Source organism: Mustela erminea, chromosome 5 (assembly GCF_009829155.1).
Source record: "Mustela erminea isolate mMusErm1 chromosome 5, mMusErm1.Pri, whole genome shotgun sequence".
Lineage (NCBI taxonomy): Eukaryota > Metazoa > Chordata > Mammalia > Carnivora > Mustelidae > Mustela > Mustela erminea.
Window position 1 is genome coordinate 71,372,767 of NC_045618.1, and position 13,066 is coordinate 71,385,832.

Sequence of the window (13,066 nt, forward strand, 5' to 3'; positions counted from 1 at the left end):
TCAAAGCCCACGTCACAGAAAACATTAAGGCCACTAAGCACACAGTTTCTCCAGGCCCATCTCAACAGCCAGGAGGGTCCGGCCTTGCAGCGTTACAGCAGGAGGGATAGGCCTTTGAACATTACACCAGGTGGGTCACCTCCAACCAACCCTCCAGCTCTTTGCATTTCACTCCTCACTGCACACCCGTGCCAAACTGAGTCCTGACCTGCCTGGAACGAGTGACCGGTTACAGTCAATTCTCCGGGCTCACTAGCTACATCCCATTCTCGTGGCTCACTAAAATTTATTATCTGCACCCATCCTTTTTTCTTACCCGTTTCCTCTTTAAGATGCTGAAATCATAACTCCACAAAGTATTATCATTAAATCCACGGTTGACCTCATCTGTGTTCTTCATCTGAACACTCCCTCCTCAGCATGCTGGCTTCTGACAGTATTCTCCACAGAGAGTGGGTATGCATTTACTAGAGGCTGCCGCCACGATTTCTGTTGTACTCTGGACAGCTCTACGACAGGAGGTTCCCAATATGCAAGTCAGGAGACTGGAAGTTTAATTCATTGGCTGAAGTTTCTCTGTGTCGCAGAGCTGGACAGAGGCAAAGGCACTGGAGCTTGGGAGACACCACAAAGGATGGTAGAGGAGCAAGTGGTCCTCACATCACCCTCCCGTGTGGACAGCAGCATTACAACTCACATTGGCACCCAAAGTATTCTATTTTTATTATCCATGCATTGGTCATATCCCATCTGCAACTTCTCCTGTACGCATCCCGCCAGACAGAGCCAGTTGAACCTGCCCCTCTTGCCTACCTTCCTGTGTGCATATGCTATATAACCCCCACCTATAATGCAACTCTTCTATATCCTGTTTTTTTTTTTTTTTTTTAAATTTAAGGCCCATCCCAAATGATACATCCTCCAAGAAATCTTTCCTGATTTCCAGGTGTCTCCCTCCCTTAGCCACCCAATCGTTATTGTTTCTCCACTGAACCCCAAGGCAGTTGGTAGCTCTTGTTTAGCACTTGTGTTTTGTATCATGTACTTATTGCCTCTACATGTTCTCCAAGGAGGCGTAACTAGATTTTACTCATCTTTTTAGCACCAGCAGTGCTTAGCCCAGAGCCTTCAATAAAGCATCAAAAGTAGCTGAATGAAGGTGTGGTAAAAAGATCCCAAAAGCTAAATTAGATTCTTTAGCAAGACTGTGCCATACATGAACTCTTGAGTGGTATCCATTGTGCCCATCCCAGGAACTATAAGAGAGGAAGAATGCCCGAGTTTCAATATATTATGAGATCAGGAAATACTTCAAGAAATTGTCCTTAAAGAATTCACAACCTAGTATTGAGAGCGCATATACCATGTCTTCCAGTGAGGAAAAGTTTACAAGAACTGGAAGTTTTTATTTGAAGAGTAATGAACTGGATTATGAGAGGTGTGCTTTGGTGCTCTTTGGGAAAAGTTCAATGATCAATTAATTGGGGAAACACTAACAAGCTATATTTCCCTTGTGGGGGTTCACAATGCACATTAGAATACTGAAGGTTCTAGAAGGCCTGTAGTAAAGTAAGCTATTAGGTTTGGCTTAACACTGTATTTCCCAAACTCATTTGACCACAGAACCCCTCTTTCTCAGAATTTTAGCAGTTTGGGCTGTGCTAAATTAAAGGGGTGAAAGACAAGCCTATATAAGAAACCAGGAAGATGACTTGAGAAATTAGAGAATACCAAAAGATAGAAGAGTTGGTACCTAAAATAAGGGGCAGAAAATGAGCCAGTTGGAAAAAGCCTAGGTGATGATCACTTAAGCACATTATAAAATGACCAAGGCCTCTGTAAAAATGCAAAAAAAAAAAAAAAAAAGTACCACCAAAAATACAGAGAGAGTGAAAAGCCATCTCATCCCCCTCTCATAAGGATAAGTTTCTAAGATGTCCTCAGTTATTTCCAACTTTTCCTCCCTTAAGAAATCCTGGATCATAAAACACCTCCAAAACAGCTATAAAATGCTCTGAAATAAAGCTTAAACAATTCTCAGAATTTTCTCCATGATTCCTCTTTAAGATCTTCACTAGAATTTCCTATAGATTTCAGGAATTACTCAGTTTGAATTAATACTTATTTGATATTTTAGAGTTAGGGTCCTATGTGAGGTATTTTCCTTAGTTACTGGGGCTATTTCCAAATATTTAATCTTCCTTTAAGTTTTATATTGAATTCTCTATAATCTAAATAATATAAGTCAATATCTACAATTTATGGCTTAGAATGAAAATTTTTAAAGGTTTTATTTATTTATTTGACAGAAAGAGAAAGAGCACAAGCAGGGGGAGCAGCAGGCAGAGGGAGAGGGGAAACCAGGGAGCCCAACGTGGGTCTCAATCCCAAGACCTTGAGATCATGACCAAAGCCAAAGGCAGATGCTCAACTGAACGAGCCACCCAGGCACCCCAAGAATGAACTTCAATATTGGTGTTTTGTGTATCTACATATAACACAGAGCAAACCTCACAATTAATAGTGAAGCATTAGAAGCATCTCCTTCGGGGGTGCCTGGGTGGCTCAGCTGGTTAAGTGTCTGACTCCTGATCTCAGGGTTGAGTTCAAGTCCTGCATTGGGCCCCATGCTGGGCATGGAGCCTACTTTAAAAATAAATAAACAAAATAAAATTTAAATTAAAAAAAAAAGAATTTCCTTTGAGGTCAAGAATAAGAAAAGGAAGCTTTTTTTTTTTTTTTTTAAGATTTATTTATTTATTTTAGAGAGAGACGGAGAAAACACAAACAGGGGAAGGGGCAGAAGGAGGGAATATCCAAGCAGACTCCCGCTGAGTGCAGAGCCTGACATGGGGCTCAGTCTCACCATGAGTGAGATCAGAACCTGAGCCAAAACCACAAGTTGGATGCCCAACAGATTGAGCCACCCATGCACCCCAGAAAAGGAGGCCTTCTATCACTGCTTCTATTTAATTCCGTAGTCCCTAGCTAATGCAATAAGGAAAAGGAGGAGAAAGGGAAAGGAAAATTAACAAGAAATAAGCTGTTTATTGATAACAGATAACACTAAAATGTTTACAGGCAATACAAATAACATCTACACTGGGGACTGTTCAAACTTCAAAGTTTTAAGACAGAAAGATCAATATGTAAATATCAATTACATCATCCAATCAGAAAATATAATTGGGAAAAGATGATCTAGATACCAAAAAAAATTTTTTTAGGAATAAAGAAAAGGAAAGCATGCTTTGCATGGAAAAATTATAAAATTCTACTAAAAGATACAAAAGAAGATGAAAATAAAAGCAGAGATATACCCAGATATACCATGTTTATGGATGGGAAGATGAAAAATACCATTTCCTTCCCAAACTAATATATGAACTCATTGCAATTCCAAAAAAATCTCTATGGGATTCTTCAAAGGACATGACAGTCTTATTTTAAAATAAGATCGAGAGCTAAGAAGAGCAAGACATTTCCTGAAGAAGAATGAGGAAGATGGACTTACCTTCACACAACCATCAATACTTACAGTGCAGCAATGAAACCTACACCACGGCAGTAAATACTGCCAGGACAGACAAATGTGACAAAGGGACAACAAAGGAAGCCCAGCAACAGGCCCATCCATATCAGAGAAAGTTAATCTATGGCAATAAATGCTGTTGACACTGTTACCATGTGAAAAAATAATCAAGTTCAATCTCTCCTCTACCATACCGAAATCAGTTACAGATTGAGGACATAATTGAGAAAAACACACTTTAACACTTTTAGTACAATATCTTTATAACCTTGGGATAACAAAACATCTCTCCCTTTTTTAAAACGATTTTATTTATTTGACAAAGAGAGAGACAGCAAGAAAGGGAAGACAAGCAAGGGGAGTGAGAGAGGGAGAAGCAGGCTTCCTGCTGAGCAGGGAGCCAGATGCAGGGCTCCATCCCAAGACCCTGGAGTCACGGCCTGAGCCCGAGGCAGACGCCCAATGACTGAGCAACCCAGATGCCCCACAAGACATCTTTAAGCGAGATACCAAATTACAAACCACAAAGAAAAAAGACCGGTGAATTCTGTATACCAACATTAAAAATTTCTGTGCCTTGGGGTGCCCGGGTGGCTCAAGTGTGTTAAGTGGTTACCTTCAGCTCAGGTCAGGATCCCAGAGTCCTGGGATCGAGCCCTGCATCAGGCTCCCTGCTCAGTGGAGAACCTGTTTCTCCCTCTCCCTCTGTCTGCCATTCTGTATACTTGTGCTCTCTCTCTCTCCATCTCCCTGCCAAATAAATAAATAAATAAATAATCTTTAAAAAAAAATTTCTGGAGGCACTTAAGGGCATCTGGGTGGCACAGTTGGTTAAATGTCCAACTCTTGGTTTCACTTCAGGTCATGATCCCAGGATCATGAGATCAAGCCCCATGTTGGGCCCTCACACTCAGTGCAGAGTCTGCCTAAGATTCTCACTCCCTCTCTCTCTCTCTAAAATAAATAAATCCCTTTTTTAAATTGCCTTAAGATTTGAATAGAAGGGTATGAAATGGAAAAAAATATATACTTGAATACATATAGCTGACAAAATATTACTATCTAGAATATATTAAGATGCCTATGAGCTATAAAAAGACAAATACTAGAAAAATGGTCAAACATTTTCAGAAGATAAAACTCAAATGGCCAACAAACCTAGGGGAAAATGCTCAATGCTACCAATAAGCAGAGGAATAAGCAAGGGTGGCAAAAATTAAACAACTGGACAATTCTAAGTACTGGTGAGATTGTCAAAAGGAAATCTCAAACAGTGTTGGCAATATAAACTGGTGCCACCACTTTGAAGAGCTATGAGACAATATCTAGTAAAGTTGAAGAAGCACATATCCAGAGTTCTGGCTCTAGCAAGCTAGAAGGTCTAAAACTTAAGTGAAGTCTTCCTACTACGACTATTTTCAATTTAGGTTAATTTTTTAAGTGAAATTCGTAACGAAGCTGGCCATTTAAAGAAGGGACAGATTTACGCATCGAAACAAGAAGAACCTGAAAGCTAGAACCATAAATAACTTGCCTAAATTAATATATGAAGACATAGAAAGTCTGAATGGTTCCAATAACCATTAAGAAACCAAGCAGTAGGGCGCCTGGGTGGCTCAGTTGGTTGAGTGACTGCCTTCAGCTCAGGTCATGATCCCGGATTTCCAGGATCGAGTCCCGCATTGGGCTCCCAGCTCCTTGGGGAGTCTGCTTCTCCCTCTGACCTTCTCCTCTCTCATGTTCTCTCTCACTCATTCTCTCTCAATAAGAATAAAAATCTTTAAAAAAAAAAAAAAAGAAAGGAAGAAAGAAAGAAACCAAGCAGTACAGGGCACCTGGGTGGCTCAATTGGTTAAGTGACTGCCTCAGGCTCAGGTCATGATCCCAGGGTCCCGGATTGAGCCCCGAGATGTGTGTCCAACTCTCTGCTCAGCAGGGAGTCTGCTTCTCCCTCTCCCCCTGCCTGCTGCCCCCTACTCCTGCTCTCTCTCTCACTCTTTCTCAATAAATAAATAAAATATTTTTTTAAATGGATGTAAGAGTCTTAAGATACTATGAAGCCAAATCTAGCAGTGCATACAAAAGATAATCCATCATGAACAAGATGACTTTATCCCAGAAATTCAAGGGTGACTTACTATTAAAACATTAACTGATTTTAGGGTAAAATAGATAGAACCAAGTAATGAATCTAAGAAAATATGAGCAAGGCCTTTATAAAGAAATAAATCTTAAATTTATTAAAATACATTAAAGAAGACAAATTTAAAAAAAAAAAACTATGCCATGTAGTTTTAGTATAGACAGTATAATAGTATAGACAGGAAAATTCAAAATCATAAAAAAAAAGTCCATACTCTTCAAATTGACCTGTATATTTTATGCAGCAGCAACTAATATCCCAATATGAGTCTGCAAGAAACATGACAGGATAATTCTAAACTTGATATGAAAGAGCAAAGAACCATAGACAGCAAAGATGCTGAAAGGGAAGGGCACCTGGGTGGCTCTTGTCAGTTAAGCATCTGCCTTCCGCTCAGGTCATGATCACAGGTCCTGGGATCAAGACCCGAATTGCGCTCCCTCCTCAGTGGGGAGACTGATTCTCCCTCTGCCCCTCCCCCTTCTCATGTGCACAAAAATAAGTAAATAAAATCTTAAAAAAAAAGAGAGAGGAAGAAGAAAAGGAAAACTGCCCTACCAGTTATCAAGAATTATTATAAAGCTAGAATATTTAGGACAGGGTTTATTCATGCTGGGAGACTAATGAATACCAGTAGTGCACCCAGAACCAAAATCACAAATGTATGAGAACTCATCCATGACACAGGGAGCACTGCAGATCACTGGGGAATGGTGTATGAAATACATGATGTCAGGGCAAAGGGTCATCCACACGGTAGAACTCCTACCACACACAAAATCTAATTTCTGATGGATTACAGACTTCAAGATGAAAGATAAAACTCCTTCAACTTACAGAAGAATATATAGAAGATATCTATATGATCCCACGATAAGAAAATACCTCTTTAGGGCGCCTGGGTGGCTCAGTGGGTTAAGCCGCTGCCTTCGGCTCAGGTCATGATCTCAGGGTCCTGGGATCGAGTCCCACATCGGGCTCTCTGCTCAGCAGGGAGCCTGCTTCCTTCTCTCACTCTCCATCTGCCTGCCTCTCTGCCTGCTTGTGATCTCTGTCTGTCAAATAAATAAAATATTTAAAAAAAAAAAAAAAAAAAAAAAGAAAATACCTCTTTAGCAAGACAAAAAAGCATTCTCCATAAAGAAGATGGGTAAGCATGACAACTTTAAAATTCAGAACTTTTGCTAACAAAAAGAAACCTTAAAGAAAAATTAAATTGGAAACTAGAAGAAAATACAGGAGTCCCAGGAAACAAGAATACTTGACTGGAATCTTTGATTTATACTTTATCATTTGAACTCCAGCTCATTTTTATGTGAAAATCAGGAACCGAACAGATTCTGAAATCTAGGTATTCTTCCTTATTTTAACTCAGCTATCTGAGCTTAAAAACTGCATAAGCACCGATAACAAGGAATGTTTTATTTACTACATACACAATCAACTGCATGTTAATATCTAGAATATTTGAAAAGCTAATTCCTACATAACAAAAAGAGAAAAACAAATAACCCGCTGACAAAACTAGAATTTTATAGAAGAATAAAAATCCAAGTGTTGACTAAAAATATGAAAAATGCTCAACCTCATTAATAATCAGAAAATTTCACCTTAAGGTCACAATAACCATTTTACATTCACCAGGCTGGGAAAAAATTAAGTTTGGCAAGACCAGTTACTGGTGAAGATAAGAATTCTATGCAGTAAAAAAAAAAAAAAAAAAAAAAAAAATTCTATGCAGTGATGGGACAAGTACAATTGGTACAACCATTTTGAAAAACACTCTGCCATTATCTTGCAAAACTGCACATGTTTATTCTTACTAACCAGATATTCCAATAGTAAAAACTGTATATGTTCTATTGAAAACCTTGCACCTACACACCAGGAAAGGTGTGAGAATGTCCATTGTTCAGAATAACAAAAAACTGGAAACAATCAATTATTCATCAAGAGTAGAATAAATAAACTGTGCTGAGAGATTCTTTGAGAAACAGTTCACATGCCATACAATTCATCCATTTAAATGTGGTTTTTTTGTATATTGGTATTACATCACCTTTTTAAATTGTGGTAAAATACATATAAAAATAAAATTAACCACTTAAACCATTTTTTAAAAGATTTTATTTTTAAGTAGGCTCTACATGCAATGTGGGGTCTGAATCAAGAGTTGCATGCTCTACCAACTAAGCCAGCCAGGTGCCCCCCACTTTTACCTTTTTTTTTTTTTAAGATTTTATTTATTTATTGGACAGACAGAGATCACAAGCAGGCAGAGAGGCAGGCAGAGAGAGAAGGGGAAGCAGGCTCCCCACTGAGCAGAGAGCCCGACGCAGGGCTCCATCCCAGGATCCTGGGACCATGACCCGAGCCGAAGGCAGAGACTTTAACCCACTGAGCCACCCAGGCGCTCCGACTTTTACCTTTATTAAGTATACAATTTAGTAGCACTAATTACATTCACAATGTTGTGCAACCATCACCACCAGTTTGTTTTCCAAAACCTTTTTTACTAACTTCAAACAGAAACTTAACACCTAAGCAATAACTCCCCATTCCTGCCTCCTCAGTCCCTAGTAACCTCTAATCTACTTTCTGTCTCTATGAATTTGTCTATTCTAAATATTTCATGAGTAGAAACTTAAAATATTTGCCCTTTTGTGTCTGGCTTATTTTACTTAGCATAATGTCCTCAAGGTTCACCTGTATTGTAGCATGTATCAGAACATCATTCTGATTAACCTAGAGGGTATTATGCTAAGTAACATAAGTCAGACTAAGACAAATACCATAAATTTCCTTTACACGCAGGATCTTAAAAAAAATAGGACTTAGAAGAAAAATAGAGAACTGGTGGTTGCTAGAAAGGTGGGAGTTGGGGGTATGGGTGAAGTAGGTAAAGGGGATTAGGAAGCACAAATTTCCAGTTATAAAGTAAACAAGTAACTACACTTCTCACAGTGAACATTGAGTATAGAATTGTTGAATCATGATGTTGTACACCTGAAACTAATATAACATTGGCAACTACATTTCAATAATAAAAGTCTTTTTAAAAGAACTTCATTTCTTTTTATGGTTGAATGATGTTCCATTATATGGATATATCACATTTTGTTTGTCTGTTCATCTGTTGATGAACACTTGGGTTGTTTACAGCTTTTGGCTATTGTAAATAATGCTGCAAAGAACAATGATATGTAAGTATCTGTTCAAGTACTTGCTTTCAATTTCTTTGGACAGATACTCTCAAGTGGAATTGCTGGGTCATACTGTAATTCTATTTAGCTTTTTCAGAAATCACCAAACTATTTCCCACATCCTTTGCACGATTTTACATTCTCACTGGTTATGTGTGAGGGTTCCAAATTCCCCACATCTTTGCCAACAAATATTTTTCCCCAGGTTGTGGCTTACTTTTTCATTCTTTTAACAGTGTCTTTCTCAAAGCAGAAGTTTTCAACTTTAATCAAAGGCAACTTACCAATTTTTTTCTTTCATGGGTCGGCTGGTGGTGGTGTATCTAAAAAGGCCTTGCCAATTTCAAAGTTACCTACATTTTCTTCCGTTATCTTCTAGAAGTTTTATAGTTTGTGTTTTGTATTTAGTCTTTCTTCATCAAATTTTCTTTGCTTCTTGTCCAAGATGAGTTAACCATGTTTGGGTGAGTCTATTTCTGGGGTCTCTATTCTGTTCCACTGATCTATTTGTCTTTCAGCAATGCCACACTGTCTTGATAACAGAAGCTTTATAGTAAGTCTTGAAGTTGGGTAGTGTGAATCCTTTGACTTTGTTCTTCATCGGTATTGTATTGGCTATTCTTTTGTTTTTCCATATGAATATTGAAATCAGTGCATTGACATCTACAAAATCACTTGCTGGGGTTTTTGATTGGGATTGCACTGAATCTATAGATCAACTTGGGAAGAACTGACATCCTAAAAACATTGGGTTTTCCTATACATGAACATGAAATATCTCTCCATTATTTAGACCTTCCTTGATTTCTTTCATCGGGAGTTTTGTTGTTTTCTCTTATAGAGTTATTATATAAATATCTAATCTAAGTATTTTTCTTTCTTTGCTTTTTTGGGGGTGGGGGTACTAATGTAAATGGTGTTGCATTTTTTAATTTCAAGTTCCAATTATAGGAAAGCAATTGATTTTTGTATACTAATCTTGTATCTACAACCTTGTTATAATCATTTATTAGTTCCAGGATTTCTTTGTTTTCAATCATTTTTGGGGATTTTCTACACAGACAATTATATCTTCTATGAACAAAGACGGTTTTATTTTTTCTTTATCAATCTGTATACACATTTCACCCAACCCTGCTGTCTTACTGCATTAACTAGGGCTTTTAGTCAATGTTGAACAGAAATGGCAAGAGGAGACAACCTTGCCCAGTTTCTGATCTTAGGGAGAAAGTATCTCCCTTCTCATCATTAAGTATGATGTCATCTGTAGAGTTTTTATGGCTGTTGTTTATCATATTAAGGAAGTTCCCCTCTATTCCTGTTTTACTGGGAGATTTTTTATCATAAATGAATGTTGGATTTTGCCAAATGCTTTTCCTATACCTATTGATATGATTATATGATTATTTTTCTTTAGCCTCTTCATTTAATGGATTACATTAATTGATTTTTTGAATGTTAAACCAGACTTGCATACCTGGAATAAAACCCCACTTAGTGCATAATTCTTGTTATACATTGTTGGATTCAATCTATTAACATTTTGTTGAAGATTTCTGCACCGTTTTCATGGGAGATATTGGCCTGTAATTTTCCTTTCTTTTAATGTTTTCTGTCTTGTTACTAGGGTGATGCTTGGTCTAATAGAACAAGTTAGGAAGTATTCACTGCACTTCTATTTTCTGGAAGACATTACAGAGAATTGGTATCATTTCTTTCTCAAATGCTTGGTAGAACTCAGAGTGAAACCATCTAGGCCATGCTAAAACTAATAAAGACTATAGCAGAAATAAATTAAATGGAGACTAGAAAAACAGTAGAGAAAACAAAGAAAACCAAAAGTTGGCTCTTTGAAACGATCAACAAAATTGGCAAACCCTTAGCTAGACTGACCAAGGAAAAAAGAGAAAAGAGTCAAATACTAAAATTAGGAGTAAAAGAGGGGATATCACCATTGACCTTACAGAAATAAAAAGAATTATAAAAATCATGAAGAATTATATGCCAACAAACTAGGTAACTTAGATGAAATGGATAAATTCCTAAAAAGACATAAACTAAGGAAAATGACTCAAGAAGAAATATATATTCTAAATATTTGTAGAAAAAGCAAAGAGACTGAGGTAGTCATTTTTTTAAATTTCCAACAGATAGTACACCTGGGTATTCTCAGTTGGTTAAGCATCTGCCTTTAGCTCAGTTCATGAGCCCAGGATCCTGTGATCAAGTCTTGCAACGGGCTCCTTGCTCAGCAGGGAATCTGCTTCGCCCTCTGCCTGCTGCTCCCCTTGCTTGTGCTCTCTCCTCCTCCCCCTCTTTGACAAATAAATAAATAAATAAATAAATAAATAATCTTTTAAAAAGTAAAAAATAAATTCCCAACAGGATTAAAAAGGTTTATACACCATGACCCACTGGGATTTATCCTAGGAGTGAATTGCTAATTGAACATCTGGAAATCAATGTAATAAACCATATTAATAGAATAAAGGGGAAAACCCCATGTGATCATCTTTAGAGATACAGGAAAAAAGTCTTTGATGAAACCCAACACCCTTTCATGATAAAAATATCAAACAAAGTAGGAATAGACAGGAACCTCTTCAAGCTGACAAAGGGTACTTATGAAAGGATACCATCAAGAAAGTGAAAAAAAAAAAAAAAGAAAGAAAGTAAAAAAATCCAAATCCACAGAATGGGAAAAAAATATATGTAAATCACATGTCTGATAAAGGATATATAACCACAACATATTAAAAAAAACTTTTATAGATCAATAATAAAAAGATAACCTAATTAAAAAGAAAGAGACATTAAGAATTTCATTTACAACTACATTAAAAAGAATAAAATAGGGGCACCTGGGTGGCTCAGGGGGTTAAGCCTCTGCTTTCGGCTCAGGCCATGATCTCAGGGTCCTGGGATGGAGGCCTGCTTCCCCCTCTCTGCCTGACTCTCTGCCTACTTGTGATCTGTCTCTGTCAAATAAATAAATACAATCTTAAAAAAAAAAAAGAATAAAATATCTAGGAATAAATTTAACCAAGGAGGTGAAATATCTGTACTCTGAAAACTAACACATTGATGAAAGAAGCTAAAGATGACAAAAATGGATATGTTAACCTTAAGGATTAGAAGAATTAATATTGTTAAAATGTTTATAAATTGAAAGTGTTGGGGCGCCTGGGTGGCTCAGTGGGTTAAACCTCTGCCTTCGACTCAGGTCATGATCTCAGGGCCCTGGGATCAAGCCCTGCATTGGGCTCTCTGCTGGGCGGGGAGCCTGCTTCCACCCCCCCACCCCCCCACCCCCCGCCGCCTGCCTCTCTGCCTACTTGTGATCTCTCTCTCTCTCTCTGTCAAATAAATAAATAAATAATCTTTTTTAAAAAAGAAAATGTTTATAAATATATATAAATTTAAATGATTATAAATTTATATATTTATAAATGTTTATATATTTTATAAATATGTTTATAAATAAATATAAATGTTTACCCAAAGCAATCTACAGATTCAATGTAATCTCTATCACAATGTAACAGTATCTTTCACAGGTCTAGAACAAAAAATCCTAAAATTTGTTTGGAACCACAAAAGACCCCAAATAGCCAAAGCAACCTTGAGAAAGACAAAGCTGGAGGTATCTACAATACTAGATTTCAAGCAATGCTACAAAGCTATTGTAATCAAAACAGTGTACTATTGGCACAAAAACAGACACACATATCAATGGAATAGAATAGAGAGTCCAGAAATAAACCCATATTTATATGGTCAACTAATCTAGGACAAAGGAGACAAGAATATCCAATGAGGAAAAAACAGTCTCTTCAATAAATGGTGCTGGGAAAACTGGACAGCTACATACAAAGGAATGAAATTGAGCCACTTTCTTACATCATATTTAAAAATAAACTCAAAATGGATTAAAGACCTAAATTTAAGACCTGAAACCACAAAGCTCCTAAAAGAAAAAAAGGCAATTAACTCTTGGACATCAGCCTTAGCAATATTTTTCGGGATCTGTCTCCTTAGGCAAGGGAAACAAAAGCAAAAACAAACAATTGAGATTACATCATGCTAAAAAAGTTTTGCACAGCAAAGCAGACCATCAACAAAATGAAAAACCAACTTACTGAATGGAAGAAGATATTTGTTCTTATTTTTGTTTTGTTTTTTCTTAAG

The 13,066-nt window shown here is 37.2% G+C and overlaps 2 protein-coding genes across 3 annotated transcripts in view; one reads left to right on the top strand and one right to left on the bottom strand.

Annotated features, from left to right (window-relative positions):
* The window catches only part of LYSMD2 (LysM domain containing 2), a 36,410-nt gene that overhangs the window by 15,710 nt on the left and 7,634 nt on the right, over positions 1-13,066 (bottom strand). The window contains exon 1 of one of the 2 annotated variants that reach the window (XM_032343735.1): positions 317-514. The exons of the other annotated variant lie outside the window; for it this stretch is intronic. Within the exon in view, the coding sequence (XP_032199626.1) occupies positions 317-400 (84 nt within the window). The 5' untranslated portion in view covers positions 401-514. Of the gene's footprint in view, positions 1-316; positions 515-13,066 lie in introns of those variants that run through there. 2 annotated transcript variants of the gene reach the window in all.
* Positions 27-13,066, top strand: part of TMOD2 (tropomodulin 2) — a 67,874-nt gene continuing 54,834 nt past the window's right edge. The window contains exon 1 of the mRNA XM_032343731.1: positions 27-130. The gene's annotated coding sequence lies outside the window, so the exon portion shown is untranslated. The remainder of the gene's footprint in view (positions 131-13,066) is intronic.